Source organism: Ylistrum balloti, unplaced genomic scaffold (genome assembly GCF_031769215.1).
Source record: "Ylistrum balloti isolate Yb309-2 unplaced genomic scaffold, AGI_CSIRO_Ybal_v1 Utg369986, whole genome shotgun sequence".
In the NCBI taxonomy this organism is placed as follows: domain Eukaryota; kingdom Metazoa; phylum Mollusca; class Bivalvia; order Pectinida; family Pectinidae; genus Ylistrum; species Ylistrum balloti.
This window is the reverse complement of record NW_026782071.1, coordinates 30,300-49,731: the sequence shown is the minus strand read 5'-3', so window position 1 is coordinate 49,731 and position 19,432 is coordinate 30,300. Positions and strand designations below refer to the sequence as shown.

At 34.9% G+C, this 19,432-nt stretch overlaps 1 protein-coding gene across 1 annotated transcript in view; it reads left to right on the top strand.

The window, feature by feature from the left end:
* The window catches only part of LOC132547882 (circadian locomoter output cycles protein kaput-like), a 28,314-nt gene extending 14,184 nt beyond the window's left edge, over positions 1 to 14,130 (top strand). Inside the window, exons 6-15 of the mRNA XM_060211688.1 lie at positions 957 to 1,068; positions 1,921 to 2,028; positions 2,685 to 2,859; positions 3,425 to 3,531; positions 4,150 to 4,297; positions 5,274 to 5,401; positions 9,051 to 9,298; positions 10,314 to 10,400; positions 11,547 to 11,754; positions 13,940 to 14,130. Coding sequence (XP_060067671.1) covers positions 957 to 1,068; positions 1,921 to 2,028; positions 2,685 to 2,859; positions 3,425 to 3,531; positions 4,150 to 4,297; positions 5,274 to 5,401; positions 9,051 to 9,298; positions 10,314 to 10,400; positions 11,547 to 11,754; positions 13,940 to 14,130 — 1,512 coding nt within the window. The remainder of the gene's footprint in view (positions 1 to 956; positions 1,069 to 1,920; positions 2,029 to 2,684; positions 2,860 to 3,424; positions 3,532 to 4,149; positions 4,298 to 5,273; positions 5,402 to 9,050; positions 9,299 to 10,313; positions 10,401 to 11,546; positions 11,755 to 13,939) is intronic.
* The last annotated feature ends 5,302 nt before the right edge of the window (positions 14,131 to 19,432 follow it).

The window sequence follows — 19,432 nt, the reverse complement described above, 5'->3', positions numbered from 1 at the left end:
TAAAATTACCTGAATACTTCTATTTCCTGTTTCAGTAGTTAGTAAAATTGGACATTGATTTTGTACATTGTAATGTCATTGAAGAATGATATCTTAAATCTTGGAGAACAACATTCGCAAACCATTTGTTGTTGTTGTTTGTTTTTATTGATTTATTTCTGGTTTTGGGGTCTTTCTGTATTTTATCTAGGAATGACCATGAATAGACAAATACATATATGGACAATAAAAAAATTCACAAATACAAATTGTACCAGATTGCTGATCATATTCACAGGACAAAATTTTCACAATTTTCCTTTAAAACAAGATATTGAAAATCTAACAAATTAAAATTTCATGACCTGAATATAAGAGGATACTTCTTTTTCATAGAAATAGTGATTGATAATTCATTAGACACATGTAGGATTCTTAATATTGATAATGATTCATGCTTTTGAGTGCTTGTATTCTAAATCATGTTATTTGTATCACATACCATTTAATCTGTTTCAAACAAATGTAAGTTAAAGTGTATATGATGTTACTGCACAATGAAACAGCAAATATACCATCCCAATGATAACTGGGTACATGGTATCCATGTCTAATGACATTTTTTACATTGATGTAAATTATTGTTTATGAAAGTAAGACAGAGTTATATGGTACTGGTTGTAATTTTCAAGGTCTTTTTTCTAGGATAGATACCATGAAAATAAAAATCATAAGAGAAAAAGTCTTATCTTTTATCAAAAAACATGTCCTATATATTAAAAAAAAACTGGATAAAACTGTAAAAAGAAAGTGGAATTTACCATAAAAAACACATTATGAAAAGCTTGTGATTAAAATCACTGTGATTTTTATCGGAGGAAAAAAAACCCAAGAAAAACCAAAAAGAAAGTGCAGAATTGTTATTATTTTTTTAATAAAAAGAGTAGTATAAAACATTTTGTCTTGCTGTTTTACAGAATGATTTAGTTAACAAGTATGTATACAGCTATATACATGAGAACGAGAAACAGAACCTCTACAACATGTTGTTCCACTTTAGTATGCTGTCACCCGAGGAGATGGAGAAAGGTGGGCTTCTAATTTCAAATATTCCAGTTATACTGAATCTTTGTGCCAATCGATCATTGATATTTTTAGTTAAAAAACATTTATTGTATGCATCAAATTGTAAAATATTGCGGTTAATAATATTTGTTTTGAAACATGATAATCAATACTTGCTTGAATCAAATTTTAAAATATTTCAATGGATGATATTTATTTAGGAAATGTGTAGGATACATATTATTGTTTTTTTGATGTGTTTATGGCCTTTTGAACAGTCAGTGTCATTTTTATACGCCACCGGTGTATCTGTAGCTGTATCTGTAGCTGTATCTGTAGCTTGCTCTTAGTGGAGCTTGGTGAATGCAACTCCTCCTAAACTAATGATCAGATTTTCATAAAACTTGCTCAATGTCACTACTACAATGGGTAAGTGTGCATGAAGGGGCTTTTACGGCCCTTTGATTTTTGTGAGATTTATGTCATTTTATATTGATCTTTATATTTTGTGGCGGCGTATATTGTGTCCACGGCACTCTTGTAAGTCAAGTTCTGGTATTGGTAGCTGGTGACCATCTTACTGAACACCATGTGAGAGGCACACCATACGCTATTCAAATTTAAAGCAGACTGAGTAGTTTCTTGCCTAAGAGCACTGTTACTATAGGATGGTCTGAGATCTTAGTTTCCTGAGAAACACAAATCACCAAGATAAATACAGGACTATCCAAACATCTTAGATCTCTTCACACGAGGTCATCATCAAACTTATGTTAATGTTTAAAGCGTTGGCTGATCATTGTTCTTTGAAAGTCTAGGTGAATTTTCATTTCATGAACTAATCAGATGATTTAAATTTTGTTTGTTTGTTTGCAGAAAAGAACCAATTATCATTCAGCTGTCATTTCCAGAGAGGTAGCTTAAGATCTGAAGAAAGTAACGTTTATGAATCTGTGACTTTCACTGGGTTCCAGTATTGGAATGGTGAGTAAATATATATAAAGGATCTTCAATTTGTTTTCTATCATATCATATTTTATGAAACAAGTTCTAAGTTTCATATAACTTCACCTAAAATGAATACAAATTTAAGAAACTTTCAATTCTCAAACTCTTTAAGTGATTTAAATGCCAATAAAATATGTGAAAAGAAATGACCTTCATCAGTATTTAAGGTCTCGTGGGCCAAATATAAAATCCTTCAAAAGAAGGTTTCTGGAATGAAGTTCAACAAAGTATGTACCAAGGATTGAACTTCATGACCCATGTTCAAGATTGTAGGGATCAAACCTATTGTAGCTTTTAAACAACTTCTTTCAAAAGTATAACGATTGATAGGTTCCAGAGATAAAGCCCATTAATGTTTATGAAAAATAATTATTTTGAACAATATTCCATGGATGAAGCTCAACAAATGTAACAGAAGTCAGACTTGTTAAAACCTGAAAAAAATCTTCTATTGAACCAAAATGCATAGAATCATGATATTTGATTGATGGATTCAAGGTAACAGAAGGTTAAGTTTGTTCAAATCTTCAAATGACTTCTCATTAACTAAAACCAAACGAGTGGTGCAGACCCATTGGGCCTCTTGGTTTTTTTTGGTCTCAGGAAGAAAATCACATGTTTTATTATTGTAGTGGTCTCTGAAGATGATTCCCAGACTGGTCTACAGCCTCCGACCAACTGTTTCTGTTGCACAGTACGATTAAAGAGCTCCCAGTTCATACGAGAGATGGCCATCATTGATGAGTCACAGTCAGAATTCACATCAAGACATAGCCTGGAATGGAAATTTTTATTTCTTGATCATAGGTACGTTAAAGTTATTCTAGGCTTTTCAAAAAATAAATCATAAATTGTGATCTTGTCATCAGTGATGTGGTCAATTTACAAGAATAACTAAGCTTGATAAAGATGTTTATAAATGTTTTCATTACAAGATATGAATTGCAGTCTGTTAGTATAGTTTTTATATTTTTATCATGCCTCCATTTTACTTCACACAAGATGATTAAACAGGTGCTGGGTTAAAATTGATTTTCAAAATTTTCTTTTGTCATGTTTTTAACTTCTCATCAAAAAGTTTATTTTCATCTAACTTTATATACTATTACCAGGTGTGGGTCATTGATTTTAATTTTTGATTTTGAATCTTAAGTTTTGAATGTGAACATGAAAAGGTATTTGTCAATTAGTCCATGTCTGGTAATAAGACCAGCCATATCTATTACTGTTAAGTGAAAATGCTGACGAGTGATAGTTCAATTTTCTGCAAAAAGCCTCTACTGTTAGTTTCTGAGTCGGTCATCCAAGGCTTACTACAATAAATATGTATATATTGTGTATTGTGTATGTTTTTCTTGACTGTATTTAACAGAGCCTCTCCAATAATTGGTTATCTCCCCTTTGAAGTACTGGGCACATCTGGGTTCGATTACTATCATCCAGATGATCTTGAACCTTTAGTTAAATGTCATGAACAATGTAAGTATTATCATAATGTAAATTTTTAGTTTGTATTAGTGTGTTGTAATATGTGTCCCATATCATTATTCTTGTATTTACCAGGTAACAGATTTCATTATTAAAATCAGTTAAATATATGATTAAAATGTTTTTTGTAAATGAAAACTTTAAATGGTGTTAACTGTTAAAGTAACAGAGGGGGGTGGCGGAGGAGGGGGGGAGGGGGGGGGGGGGCGGGGTAGTGGTAACACACTCGCCTTTCAGTAGGTGCCTGGGTACAATTCCTGGCACAGACATAAAAAGATATTGAGTCACCTGCATGACCATGTGGGTTTTACACAGGTACACTGGTTACCTCCTACAGTAAGGCCAACAAAAGTGATTATTATCAGCTTAAATATTGTTTTGAAATTGTTGTAAAATAAATACTGGGATAAGTTTATACTTGTTTTATATATACTTATTTTTTATCCCTATTTTTTGCTTTATTAGGTCTGTTTTTACATTGAATCCTTTAAAACTTGTTTCTGAGGAGATAAGGTACTTTAACTTCCTGTCACAGGATCCCAGGTAGTGAAGTAAATCAGATTTGTTTTTTGTTAATAGACATGTGATTTTAGAATGTTTGTGTTTCAGTGATGCAGATTGGGAAGGGGATGTCATGTTTTTACCGATTTCTAACTAAAGGACAACAGTGGATCTGGCTGAAGTCACGTTACTATATCACTTACCACCAATGGAACTCCAAACCCGAGTTTATTGTCTGTACAAACACAGTTGTTAGGTAAGACTGTAGGTCTTCACATTTAAAAGACAACATCGCGAATATTTGATCTGATCACAAAATTAATTAAAATTCATGTATTTATGGTTTAATACTGAAATCTTTTTCTTCTTTCATTGTTTTTTTTTAAATTTTTTCTGTGTATGAGATAACTTCTAATATAGTTTTCACAAATATCTATTTAGTGTTGTGAATTTGCTTGTTTTTAAATTTTTGGAATTGGATCAATGTACTATGTGGTAACATTGTAAGGATGGCATCATTGAATGTCTGTGCCATCCAAACCCTCCAATAAACTTGGGGGAGGGAGCATACACTCTTTTCCAGGACTTTACATCTTGTCACATCCAGATCTTCTGAAACAATGTTATATCTTGAGAACAACTTTGATTTATATGTTCCTCATAGTGTCATAACACCTGCCACCTGATCATATCATTGTGGTCATCAGTCAAGGTTAAAAGATTGAAAGTCACATATGACAACTTCCTTAAATTTATTAAGTAGCATTTATGGACAGTAGTGGGTTATTTTATGACTTACAGCTGTGCAAAAAATCACCATTAACATAAATTGTTAGAAATTCTTGTTGTATGATAAATGATAAAAAAAACTTACTCAGTACACTTTAAAATGTGACAAATAATGTATGTGGTCACCAATTTACTGCAGACCTGGGAAATTTTCATGCAGTTTAATTTATGCACCTTTCACCCTTTAGTCACTAAGGGAATTGGGAAAACAAATATTTTGATGTAAGAATGAAAATAACATCGGGTGAAAATGAATATTTTGATGGGAGGATGAAAATAACTCTGGGTAGGTAAAAACAAGCATTTTCATGGGAAGGCTAAAATAATTCTGGGCAAGTGTTACCCTACATATATATATATGAATATTTTTCCAGTTTCCTTATCAAACCTTTGTCATGTAAATATCTCTCTGACTAGTTTAACAAACTTTCTTGGTTTACTAGCTATGCTGATGTCCGTGCCCATGTGAGGCAGGAAAATGGCGAGGAAGCACAAAATGTAAACCTGGCAGCTGAGCACAGGAAGAGACCTCAAAGCCCATCCATGTCCTCTGTTCTCTCTGGTCAGTCCAGTAAGTATCATTATTACAATCTTAACGGCCCATCAACACATGAAAGATCATTAGAGCCATTAAGTCCAGATAGTTACTTTCACTTCCATATTTGTCTCTGGATTAGAACTCACAAAATATATTCTACAATGTGATCACCCAAATTGAGAACAAAATTGTGTCAATATATTTTTATTGTTATCTCAGAGAAACGTGTTTGGATGGGATATTAATTTGGGCTCCATCTGTGAGTGCTTCCTTTCGTCTGTCCGTTTGTCCGTCTGTCATGTTTTTTGTCCAGAGCATAACACGAAAACTATAAACATAAAACTTGATAGATAGATAAATTTCAACAGGGAGAAGTGCAGTGCACAAGAACCATCTATCTTTTTTGCACAATTTAGGACTTACTGCTCTTTGTTAATTTTTTGTACTTAAATTTTGTCTGGAGCATTACACTAAAACTATAAGAGGTATTAACATGAAACTTCATAAGTAGATAGATCTCAACAAGAAGGAGGGCAGTGCTCAAGAATCATAACTTGGGGAGCATAATATGTCTCCAACGGCCCCTGTTTATTATTCGGCTGCACTATAGCTAATTATTAGCTCACTTGGCCCAAAATACCAAAAGACGTAGAGATATCATATTTGGCTGGAAGGTTCCTTTGATAAAGCCCTACAAAGTTTGCAAAAAGAAATGCCCTTGACCCATATTTAAGGTCAGAGAGGTCAAATGTGGTAAAAACTTTAAGCGACTTCTTTCAATAGACCGGAAGGCCTAGAGTCATTATATTAGGCTGCTATGTTCCTCTTATGGTGTCCTGCAAAGTTTGTTAAAAGAAATTACCTTGACCAATCTTCAAGGTCACAGAGGTCAAATGTGTCAAAACCTTTAAACGACTTCTTCCAAAATACTGGAAGCCTAGAATCATTATATTTGGCTGGATAGTTCCTTTGATGAAGCCCAACAAAGTTTTTGAAAAAAGTTAAACTTAACCCATATTCAAGGTCACAGAGGTCAAATGTGGTAAAAACTTTAAGCCACTTCTTTCAATAGACCGGAAGGCCTAGAGCCATTATATTAGGCTGCTATGTTTCTCTTATGGTGTCCTACAAAGTTTTTTTTTAAAAAAAAATGACCTTGACCAATCTTCAAGGTCACAGGAGTCATCAAATGTGTTAAAATGTTTAAACAATTTCTTCTGAAATATCAAATAGCCTGGAATCATTATATTTGGCCAGTATTTCCTTTTATGAAGTCCAAGAAAGTAAAAGAAATGACCTTGACCCATAGTCAAGGTCACAGGGATCAAATGTGTTAAACATGGAACATATGCACAGATATAGTAATGTTGGTCATAAAGATCTAGGTGAGCAATACAGGCCCTCTGGGTCTCTTGGGGTAGTTTTGTATTGAAAGATGCTATTCATTTGTGTGTCTTTTGAATAATTACTCATAAGCAAGACTTGTGTTTCTTACATCAGTTGTTGATGGTTAAAATAAACAACTGTGTTTATCCTGTAATAAGTCCCATGTTTGGTAATAAGCCCACCCTTATCTGCTGCTGTTTAGTAGAATTATTACTGTATTTATCAAGTAATAAGTCCATGTCTCGTAATAAGCCCACCCATATCTACTGTTGTTAGTAGAATTGTTACTGTATTTATCAAGTAATAAGTCCATGTCTGGTAATAAGCCCACCCATATCTACTGTTGTTAGTAGAATTGTTACTGTATTTATCCAGTAACAAGTCCATGTCTGGTAATAAGCCCACCCATATCTACTGCTGTTTAGTAGAATTGTTACTGTATTTATCCAGTAACAAGTCCATGTCTGGTAATAAGCCCACTCATATCTACTGCTGTTTAGTAGAATTGTTACTGTATTTATCCAGTAACAAGTCCATGTCTGGTAATAAGCCCACTCATATCTACTGCTGTTTAGTAGAATTGTTACTGTGTTTATCCAGTAATAAGTCCATGTTTGGTAATAAGCCCACCCATATTTGCTGTTTAGTAGAATTATTACTGTATTTATCAAGTAAAAAGTCCATGTCTGGTAATAAGCCCACCCTTATCTATTGCTGTTTAGTTTGGTAATAAGCTTAGCCCCTGACATGGAAATTCATTCCATTCACTTTAATGCAGTTGCAGAGCAGTTGATTAAATAAACTCTATTTATCTGATTTTTTGAAAGGTCACATTTCAAGTGTTAATATTTGAAATTTGAAAGAAATCTTCATAACAGTAATCTGTTACTGCTTTTATCCTGCAATGAACTAATGAGGACAACAAACAAGTTTTGAAATGGTGGGCCTGTATGTATAATGTTAGATATTGAGGAAGGTCTTCAAAAGAAGTATGTATCTGACTGAACTGAGATCCAGCTCCATTTGAACTGAATTTATGCATGGTCCATTCCCGTTCTTTAATGTTTTGCACTCAGAAAGCAATACTAGTCTGGGTGATTATTTCTCCTGAAGTTTATAAGCCAAACTTAAAAGCATTGCCTTGACCTAGATAATCAGTATTGGTGTGCATTGTGATTGATCTCCTCTGCATCAGACATACACAAATGATACTTTCAGTGTGAGCCCACACACTGCTAACAACTCGCTGGCAAATTGAAAAGTCATGTCGGTCTAAAAGATTATATTGAACAGAACAAACATACAGAATAATGACAGCAGTATTTACTCACCTCTTCTGTTCCATCCTACATACTAACCACTGTAAATCATGCATTTTCGGGGCTCAAATTTCATTGTTTTATGAAAAAGCATATCTAATGGAAAGTTGATAAATTGATAAGTAATGCTCACAAAATCCACTAGTACTATAATTCATGTCTGTTTTTATTACTCCCATGAAACGAGTTTGCAGAGGATATTAATTTTGGCTCTCTGCGTCTGTGCCTGCTTCTGTGAATGGGTGTATCTGTCTGAAGGCGTCTGTGCCTGCTTCTGTGAATGGGTGTATCTGTCTGAAGTCTTTTGTGAGCTTTAACTTCAAAACCGTTAAGCTTAACTTCACAAAGTATGCTGTATATATTGAGATAGAGCCCTAGTTGTTCCTTTTGCTATTGATGATATATTTTCATTTTTCATCTTATTTCTGTTTCCATGGAAATATAGCCAAAAAACACTAAATTAGTGTTTACTTTCCTTTCCAGGCCCCAACTTCAAAATTGTTCTCCATTAAGCTAAAAAACTTGCTGCATATATGAAGTTAATGCCCTAGTTTTACCTTTTGCAATTGACAACATTTAAAATTTCAAATTTTTGTGTTACCATGGAAACATAGCCAAAAATACAAAATTAGGGTTTTCTTTCCTTTCCATGCAACAGCTTCAAAACCGATTGATTTTGACAAAAGAAGACATTATATTTTGCAGTAGTGCTGAATAAGATCTTCAGGCGATAGTCGTGGTATATAACTGAGTGACGTCACAATTTGTTTTACCGGTTTATATATAACCCCCTCTGTTTATCATTTTGTTGACTTGTAAATAAATGGTTTAAGAGTACCCGGAAATTCAACGAAAACAAATTCTTCATAAAAGGTAATGATTTTACAGTGTAACATCTAATGCCATGGAGGTATTGGGCCAGTGACTAGGCTTCATTAGTAAGCGATCTGAATAACTATGTATTTGTCGTTATATAGGTAAAACATCGGACAAAGACAGTGTGGATAGTTCACCGCTGCCACACTCAACATGCAGCAAGGATCCTACAGGGTCTGTAACACCACAGCTCCAACAGTTACTGCAGCAACGCATCAACCAACAGAAGGCCATTCAACAGCAGCAAGAGTTGACGACACAAATACAATTGCTTCCTCAGCCTAGCTTGGTCACCGGTCTCCTCGCTGGCAAAGTAGCTACCATTAGTAACCTTCCATCTGGCCTTGGGGTAAATATTCTTCAAGTCTGCGGTAAAATTTATCTTAAGTTGTTGAATTAAACACAAATTGGTGTATGTCTAGATATGAGCAGTGTTAAAGAGCCATAACTCTCTTTTGTATAATTAAGGAGTTGTTGCCGTTTGTTATTTTTCAAACTAGCATTTGTTCAGGGAATAGCCATCAGTTCTACTAATTCTCTTGTTGTGAACAGATTAAATTTATATTTATATTTTACAACTATTGAAGTCAGTAATTCGTTTTTTAAGATTCGATGTTACTGCTGTCTTAGTTTAAAATTATCTGGTATTATCCTGCTTATAGTGCTATACCTTAGCAGTATTCACTAATTACCCCTGAAAGAGGGTACAAAACCCTCTAAATAGGTGGAATTCAGAACTTGTACCCTCAGTTTTCAATATGAAAATACACTATTTAAGTTAACACTGTACCACCAGTTTCAACTCATAATGGGGGAACACTGCCTTAGATTCTGTCCAGTAAATTTACATAAATCCAGAAATTAGGGAGAGGAGTCGATGCCTTGCTCCTTGTAATAGTGTATCAGGTTTGTCATCAAGGCATAGATACCTTTGAAGTATGCAGGTTGATTGCATATGACTTTGATATATGAACAAGGAGCTTTCTTTTAAGGTTGTCTGAGCCATTATGTTTTTTTTGTCATCATGCAGCATGTATAACCTTTCTAAATTGTAAACCTATCAAATTTCACCTCTGGGGTTGAGCTGAATCTTACCTGGAATGATCCTGAGATGGTCATTGACAGGTGTTAATTTTTGGGATTAGTTGAAAATCCAAAATGGCTTCCATGGCAAAACACAATCTTTTTCCTTCGTTCCACTGATGTCATTGGTCTGAAATTTGATGGGAATCTTAAAAACTGTATTAAAGAATGTTTTTGGCCCTAATGCTAAAATATTCTGAAACGTTTTACTGCTTATTGTTCCAACTACTATTACTGTTACCAGTGTTATTATACATGTTGAATGATTTTTGTTTTAACAGCTGACACAACAGGTGAAGACACAATCAGTTCCAACACCCCACTGTAATCTTCCTGTGGTAACTGTCATCCCAACAAAACCCTCTTCGGTATGTAAATCCTGTTGATCTTATACCCCCCCTTCTCACCACAAAGTTATGTACCGGTACCTCCCCCTCACCACTATGTTATGTACTGGTACCTCTCACCACTAAGTTATGTACTGGTACCTCCCCCTCACCACTACGTTATGTACTGGTACCTCCCCCTCACCACTATGTTATGTACTGGTACCTCCCCCTCACCACTACGTTATGTACTGGTACCTCCCCCTCACCACTATGTTATGTGCTGGTACCTCTCACCACTAAGTTATGTACTGGTACCTCCCCCTCACCACTATGTTATGTACTGGTACCTCTCACCACTAAGTTATGGACTGGTACCTCCCCCTCACCACTAAGTTATGTACTGTTACCTCTGACCACTATGTTATGTACTGGTACCTCCCCCTCACCACTAAGTTATGTAGTGGTACCTCCCCCTCACCACTAAGTTATGTACTGTTACCTCTGACCACTAAGTTATGTGCTGGTACCTCCCCCTCACCACTAACTTATGTACTAGTACCTCCCTTTCACCACTAAGTTATGTACTGGTACCTCCCCTTCACCACTAAGTTATGTACTGGTACCTCCCTCTGACCACTAAGTTATGTACTGGTACCTCCCTCTGACCACTAAGTTATGTACTGGTACCTCTGACCACTAAGTTATGTACTGGTACCTCCCCCTCACCACTAACTTATGTACTAGTACCTCCCTTTCACCACTAAGTTATGTACTGGTACCTCCCCTTCACCACTAAGTTATGTACTGGTACCTCCCTCTGACCACTAAGTTATGTACTAAGTTATGTACTGGTACCTCTCACCACTAAATGTACTGGTACCTCTCTCACCACTAAGTTATGTACTGGTACCTCCCCCTCACCACTAGGTTATGCGCTGGTACCTCTCTCTCATCACTATGTTATGTACTGGTACCCCCTCCGACCACTAAGTTATGTGCTGGTACCTCTCTCTCATCACTATGTTATGTACTGGTACCCCCTCCAACCACTAAGTTATGTGCTGGTACCTCTCTCTCACCACTATGTTATGTACTGGTATCTCCCTCACTTATAGGTCTTTACAGTCAGATGACTGTTATGGTCCATGCACCTCTTTTTATAATGATCTTCTTCTCTCTGTTTAGACTGCCCAGTCACAACAGGCCCAAATGACCCCTGTCCAGCGGCAGCTACACAGTCAACTTCTACAGAAACACAAGTTACTACAGCAGGCCATTCTAAAACAGCAGGAAGAACTACAGTTAATTAACCAACAGCTGTCTCTGTTCCAGCCAACAGTGGTACCTGTGTTCCCAGTCACAGCCTCCTTTTCATCTGTCTCAGCCATGCCAGGTACGTGAAACCATTGACCCTTAAATTTAATTTCCTCAATTCACAATTCCAACAGGCTTTGATCATTCTGTACATACTGGTATTTTTGCGGTGTTCTTTTTCCTCTATTCGTGAATGGATGAAAGTCATGAGAAAAAACAGAAAAAAACATAAATTGAATACTGTAAAATTATAAATTTTATGAACACTTGATTTCATTGATGAATACTACTTAATAAATTGACTTATTCTAATTTTAACAAAAATTACCCACTGGAATATTAATGAATTAATAATACAGTAAAGAATATCTCAGGGTGACCTATTGCAATCCCTTTTGGTTGTGCATTGTGCGCCACAAAGTTTTAACATTTTCGACTTCTTCTGGACACCCCCTGAAACACTTTTAACGAAATTTTACAAAAACCTTCATGGCTAAAGGTGCAGTTTAATTGCAAATTATATGGTTCCCAACCCCCAGGGGCCTAAGGGGCGGGGCCAGAAAGGGTGAAACTTCCACAAATCTTCTTCCCAAATCCCAATTATAGTAGAATCAAATGCTCTTCATGGATGGAAAGGCCTTGCTTGGATGCTCTACCAAAATTGTGAATTTCATGACCTTATGGTCTTGCATTTCCCCCAGGGAGGGGATGAAGTTTACTGTCGTTTATATAGGAAAATGACATTTTTGAACATTATTTATTTTCTTTTTGAAATAGTTTAAACCTACATTGTACAACATCTGCAGCATTGGTGCTTCAAACATAAACTGTGAGAAATCACTACTGAGTGTTCTTTATGTCAACTGTTCATCCATCAGTCCATAAAATTCCAGAATCGGAAGAATATTTCTCAAACTTCTTTTGTGTTATTATGGTTGACAAAAGGCCATCTTGGATTTTGACAGTTGTAGATTGTTTCTGTAATTTCTTGAGAGTACTTGTTTCAAAATTCAAATGTAAGTTCCCCTAGGTGCCTAGTTGAGCCCTTTTGATTTTTGGACAAATAAACATCCAAAATGGCCAACAGGCAGCCATCTTGGATTTGGTACTCATTTGCTATATCTTTGTGAGGAACTGTCAAATTTCATATAATTGGATAAAAGCAAAAACAAAGACAGAAGGGTTATTAAGGAAAAAAAATCAAACTTTAAAAGAATAGGATCAAACAATGGTGGACACAAACATCTTTCAAGGATCTCTTGCTTATGTTTGATATATTGGTGGTTACTGATAGAGGAGAGATATTTTACGGTTATTTATAATTAATATGTACACTAGTTACTGATAGAGGAGAAATATTTTAGGGTTATTTATAATTAATATGTACACTAATTACTGATAGAGAAGATATTTTAGGGTTATTTATAATTAATATGTACACTAGTTACTGATAGAGGAGAGATATTTTACGGTTATTTATAATTAATATGTACACTAGTTACTGATAGAGGAGAGATGTTTTAGGGTTATTTATAATTAATATGTACACTAGTTACTGATAGAAGAGAGATATTTTAGGGTTATTTATAATTAATATGTACACTAGTTACTGATAGAGGAGAGATATTTTAGGGTTATTTATAATTAATATGTACACTAGTTACTGATAGAGGAGAGATATTTAGGGTTATTTATAATTAATATGTACACTAGTTACTGATAGAGGAGAGATATTTTAGGGTTATTTATAATTAATATGTACACTAGTTACTGATAGAGGAGAGATGTTTTAGGGTTATTTATAATTAATATGTACACTAGTTACTGATAGAAGAGAGATATTTTAGGGTTATTTATAATTAATATGTACACTAGTTACTGATAGAGGAGAGATATTTTAGGGTTATTTATAATTAATATGTACACTAGTTACTGATAGAGGAGAGATATTTTAGGGTTATTTATAATTAATATGTACACTAGTTACTGATAGAAGAGAGATATTTTAGGGTTATTTATAATTAATATGTACACTAGTTACTGATAGAGGAGAGATATTTTAGGGTTATTTATAATTAATATGTACACTAGTTACTGATAGAGGAGAGATGTTTTAGGGTTATTTATGATTATGATAAATAGGTATGGTGGTACTGATAGAGGAGAGATGTTTTAGGGTTATTTATGATAAATAGGTATGGTAGTACTGATAAAGGAGATATGTTTTAGGGTTATTTATGATTGAGAGTATTTATTTTCTGCAGGCACAGGTATTATGATGACAAGCATGCCTGCACAGACGACCCAGGCTCCACTCACCTTCCAGCCAGCTTTACACTCCCCCGTCCAGTCGACTATGGACCAACAGCAGTATGTGCCGTTACAGTTTCTCCAGCCTGACAATGAGGTACTCTTCTCTAACGATTCATCAAGTAAGGTTTTCTCACTGACATGACCCTACAACATTCCTTAACAGGGATAAAAAATGCTTCCTGTCAGAATGTCAAGTTTGGTTTTCACAAGAAATCTCTCTTATGGTCATACTTGGCACTTACAACTCTGACGGTTTCCCTTGAAGGAGTCACTGCAGCAAAACTGGCATGGCTAACTGTTGTGTGGTTCATTCTGATGGACTGTCATCTTGCTGTTCAGTTAACTATAATGCAGGCTGTTGGTCAACGTCATCAACCAGGATTTAAGCCATTGCCTAATAAACAAGTTTGCGGTGATATTTGAGCTTGAGAGGGTATCTTCATGATTCAACCGTATGTACAGTAGAGGATTTAAGATCTAACAGCTTCTGGTGAGTCTCTGTCCAACTGCAGTCGCAGATGTGACATTGCACCAGTCATTTTGTCCTCATGTGACCAAGTCAGACTGAGATAAAACAGAAACATTCTGAGAAATGAAATTCTCGTCTTCACATCTGTTAAGAGGAATTAGTGGCCATTTTGTTGAATATTTGAGCACAAGACAAGGACTAATGAAGGATGGAATACTTGATGGGACGCTCCGTTGGTCCATACGACGAACATGAAATAAAATTTCTACTGTGATCAGTAGGTTTTAAATATGCATTTAAACCACAACAAAGAACAACAAAGAGATGTTTGTGTGTTTAATACCTAATAATATTGGTGTACTTGTGTATGTGTAAGCAAGTATGTTAGATGATTTTCATATGTATGGTTGGTAGAGGGATGTCTGTCTTGTTAAATATATGGAATACTTGAGTGTATGTATAAAATTGGCCTATTATAGGCATATGTATTTCTTTAAAACTTTGCCTGTAAGAGACTTTTTCATGGTCAGAAATCTAAGACCTATTTGTTTTCATGGTCAAGTTGTGGGAACAGTGACGTGCCTTTCAGCAGTATCTGCTTTAGAGTTCCTTTCTTCTTGGGGATGATGCAAAATACTGTGTTGACTGTTTAACGTTACGTGAAAAAGGACAATAAAAGCGTGTCTTAATTTTGGGTTCATGTAAGAAAAAAACAAGCAAATGACCTTCAACTTAATCATATTCAGATGCAGTTCAACCTTAGCTCTATGTTATTATAAACGTAGTTTGAACTTCAAAAAATTTTGGATGACAAGACCTTACTTTGATCACACTTTTAACATAGATCTCTCTTATAGTTGATTGCGATAGGCTGTAGTGTTTACCTTAGTTGACCAGTAATATATGGCTGGCTATGATTGTGTGCAGCCAAGTTTGGACAAAGTCATGTCTGTTCAGTTAACATTATTTTCACAGCACTGTTGGTAACGTCATCAACTAGGATTTAACTAGCTGTTTTGCTTCAAGTTCAACAAGTTTGCTGTATTTGACATGAAGTATCTTCATATTCAACCGTATGTACAGTAGAGGATTTACATTTAACAGCTGCTGGTGAGTCTCTGTCCAACTGCAGTCGCAGATTGACATGGCACCAGTCATTTTGTCATGTGACCAAGTCATGTGATAAAACAGAAACATTCTGAGAAATGAAATTCTCGTCTTCACATCTGTTAAGAGGAATTAGTGGCCATTTTGTTGAATTTTTGAGCACAAGACAAGGACTAATGAAGGATGGAATACTTGATGGGACGCTCCGTTGGTCCATACGACGAACATGAAATAAAATTTCTACTGTGATCAGTAGGTTTTAAATATGCATTTAAACCACAACAAAGAACAACAAAGAGATGTTTGTGTGTTTAATACCTAATAATATTGGTGTACTTGTGTATGTGTAAGCAAGTATGTTAGATGATTTTCATATGTATGGTTGGTAGAGGGATGTCTGTCTTGTTAAATATATGGAATACTTGAGTGTATGTATAAAATTGGCCTATTATTGGCATATGTATTTCTTTAAAACTTTGCCTGTAAGAGACTTTTTCATGGTCAGAAATCTAAGACCTATTTGTTTTCATGGTCAAGTTGTGGGAACAGTGACGTGCCTTTCAGCAGTATCTGCTTTAGAGTTCCTTTCTTCTTGGGGATGATGCAAAATACTGTGTTGACTGTTTAACGTTACTAAAAAGGACAATAAAAGCGTGTCTTAATTTTGGGTTCATGTAAGAAAAAAACAAGCAAATGACCTTCAACTTAATCATATTCAGATGTAGTTCAACCTTAGCTCTATGTTATTATAAACGTAGTTTGAACTTCAAAAAATTTTGGATGACAAGACCTTACTTTGATCACACTTTTAACATAGATGACCATAGTTGATTGCGATAGGCTGTAGTGTTTACCATAGTTGACCAGTAATATATGGCTGGATGATTAGAACTGCAGCCAAGTTAAACAAAGTCATGTCTGAAGTTAACATTATTTTCACAGCACTGTTAAGTATAGTTGACTAGGATCAACTAGCTGTTTTGCTTCAAGTTCAACATAGTTTGCTGTATTGACATGAAGTTGACCATATTTAAACTTTCTTTGATTTACATTTCCTCTTTGGTCAATTTTGAACCAATTGTCAATAATTCATGTCAAGTATGTGTCAGACTGTGGCTTAAAGGTACAGAAAATAGGTCCACCAGCTCCTGGTGGTATTAGGTTTCTCTGATCCTAGTGTCTGACCAGTCTATAGCAGGTTTATACAAGTCTATAGCAGATAGCAGGTTTATACAAGTCTATAGCAGGTTTATAAAAGGCTATAGCAGGTTTATATAAGTCTATAGCAAGTTTATACAAGTCTATAGCAGATAGCAGGTTAATACAAGTCTATAGCAGGTTAATACAAGTCTATAGCAGGTTTATACAAGTCTATAGCAGGTTTATACAAGTCTATAGCAGGTTTATACAAGTCTATAGCAGATAGCAGGTTTATACAAGTCTATAGCAGGTTTATACAAGTCTATAGCAGGTTTATACAAGTCTATAGCAGATAGCAGGTTAATACAAGTCTATAGCAGGTTAATACAAGTCTATAGCAGGTTTATACAAGTCTATAGCAGGTTTATACAAGTCTATAGCAGGTTTATACAAGTCTATAGCAGGTTTATACAAGACTATAGCAGGTTTATACATGTCTATGACAGGAAACCAGTGGCACTGAAAGTTGTGATGTCTGTTTTTATATTTGTGTGTATGGACCTGTATGTTTTGTTTTTTATTTGTTGATAAATAATTTAATAGTGATATGTTTAATGTTTCACACCTGGACATATGGATGTTTGTGTAAGTGCACATGATTGAAGTGCACATGATTGTTTTAAATGTATGTGTGTAATATGTACATATATGTGTGTGTGATTTTTTGTATGTATGTGTGTTTTGTACATATAGGATTTGTATGTTTATATGTTAAAGTAATACAAATTGTTCTTGCGTATCTGTAACTATATTTTTGTATGAATCGTGAAATGATGAATGACGGGTATCCAATCAAAAGATATTGTTGAAATCAAACAAGATTTATCAGGAACTTAGTATCGGAGTTGTATATTTATTCAGAAGTTTATATTGGTGTAACGTAACTTTGCCAATTGAGGTAAATGCCAGTGAATTTGAAGTCCTCCTAATACAATATCATACTATATAAAAGGTTCAATCACCTAAACCAACAACTAAGGTCCAACTGTACATTCTGTTCCAAACTGGAACATCCTTATGTATAATGAATAGAGACACACATCTATATGTATTAGCCAATCAAATTGACATATCTTTTCTAATATAACTTTTTAACTCCGATGTAATCCTGTTTTAGTTATTGTTGTAGTTTCTTGGAAGAATTTATTTAAGTACCTGCTAGTCCTCTTTTGAGCTTGGGTATTGATGACTCAAATTATTTAGATCAATCATTTGATATAAATCATTGCATATCATGTATGTAAAAGGAGCTGGTCAGTATGGCTTGTACATAGTGTTAAATACCGTTTCTGGAACTCAGTTGGCTGAACATGTTTCTTTGGTTCAGCTAGTAAAACTGGTTGATTTTCATTCCGGAAACCCGAGTTTGATTCCCTGTTGGGGCACTCAACAGGAATGTGTTTTCACTGTTCTTTAATCCCATGGATTTGGCATTTGGAGTCTCAGGTTGAAATTTAGGAAATCTCGAGAAAAACATTGAGATTTGTGTAAAAGGAGTGGTGGGTGTGGCTTGTATGGGTTTAGTGTTAATTATGGTCTCTGTCACTCAGCTGCTGGAGCACACATGGTAGAGCCACATATTATCACACCGAACACATAGGATAATTTCCCGTTGAGGCGTTTGATAGAAATGTGTTTTTCTCTGTACTTTAACATATCAATACCAGTGCTCCAGATAGAATTTAATGTCAGGTGTTAATTATCCCTAAAGTTGTTCATTACAGATGAATGTACTGTTTACTGTAGAAGAAAGAGAGTGAAACTGTGAGTACAATGGTTACTGATGGTATACGTCTAACCTATTTATAGTAACTATTAAGTCTTGCTCTTTATTTTTGCTAATGTGAACCCGCCAATTGTAACCAAACCACAGGAGCATATAATTGAAAATTACATACCACTGCAGACCTAACCAGTCACAATACAGGATCTGCAGCATGCTTTCAAAAGTTTCAAATGCAACTAAAAATTCTAATTAAATATTGCTTCCCAAATTAATTCAACGATAAATTATCAGTTTTAAGTTATTTATTTTGAAGTGATCTGTATCCTCAAAGTGTTTTGCTTGTTCAGAGTACTGGGACTTATCAGATGATTACATATTGACTACAATTTGAGTGGTGTCAGAAATTTCTCTGTATACATCTTAATCATAGATCATTAAGTCAATTTGTTTAGCTTGTGAAAGAGCAATTAAGTGAAACTGACTCAAATCTAAAGTCTTTGTTCTGTCTGATCTGAATGATATTGTCTAATTTTGTCTAGGATAAAAAATACATATCACAATGTGTTTTGCTGATGTCCAGGCATTGTCTCTCATCAAGAAAATTGTAATGATTTAAAAAAAAATATGAAGCATCTTCACGCATTACAATAGACAAATTTTCTAACGTGCTTGTAAGGCATACATTAAACATGCAGGTATGATGGTGTATACATGTTAAATGTATACAGGTATGCTGACATATAAAATGTATACTGGTATGCTGGCATATAACGTATATACAGGTATGCTGGCATATAATGTATTTACAGGTAAGCTGGCGTATATAGTGTATACAGGTATGCTGGCATGTAAAGTGTATACAAGTATTCTGGCATATAAAGTTCATACAAGTATTCTGGCATGTAAAGTATATACAGGTATGCTGGCCTATAAAGTATATAC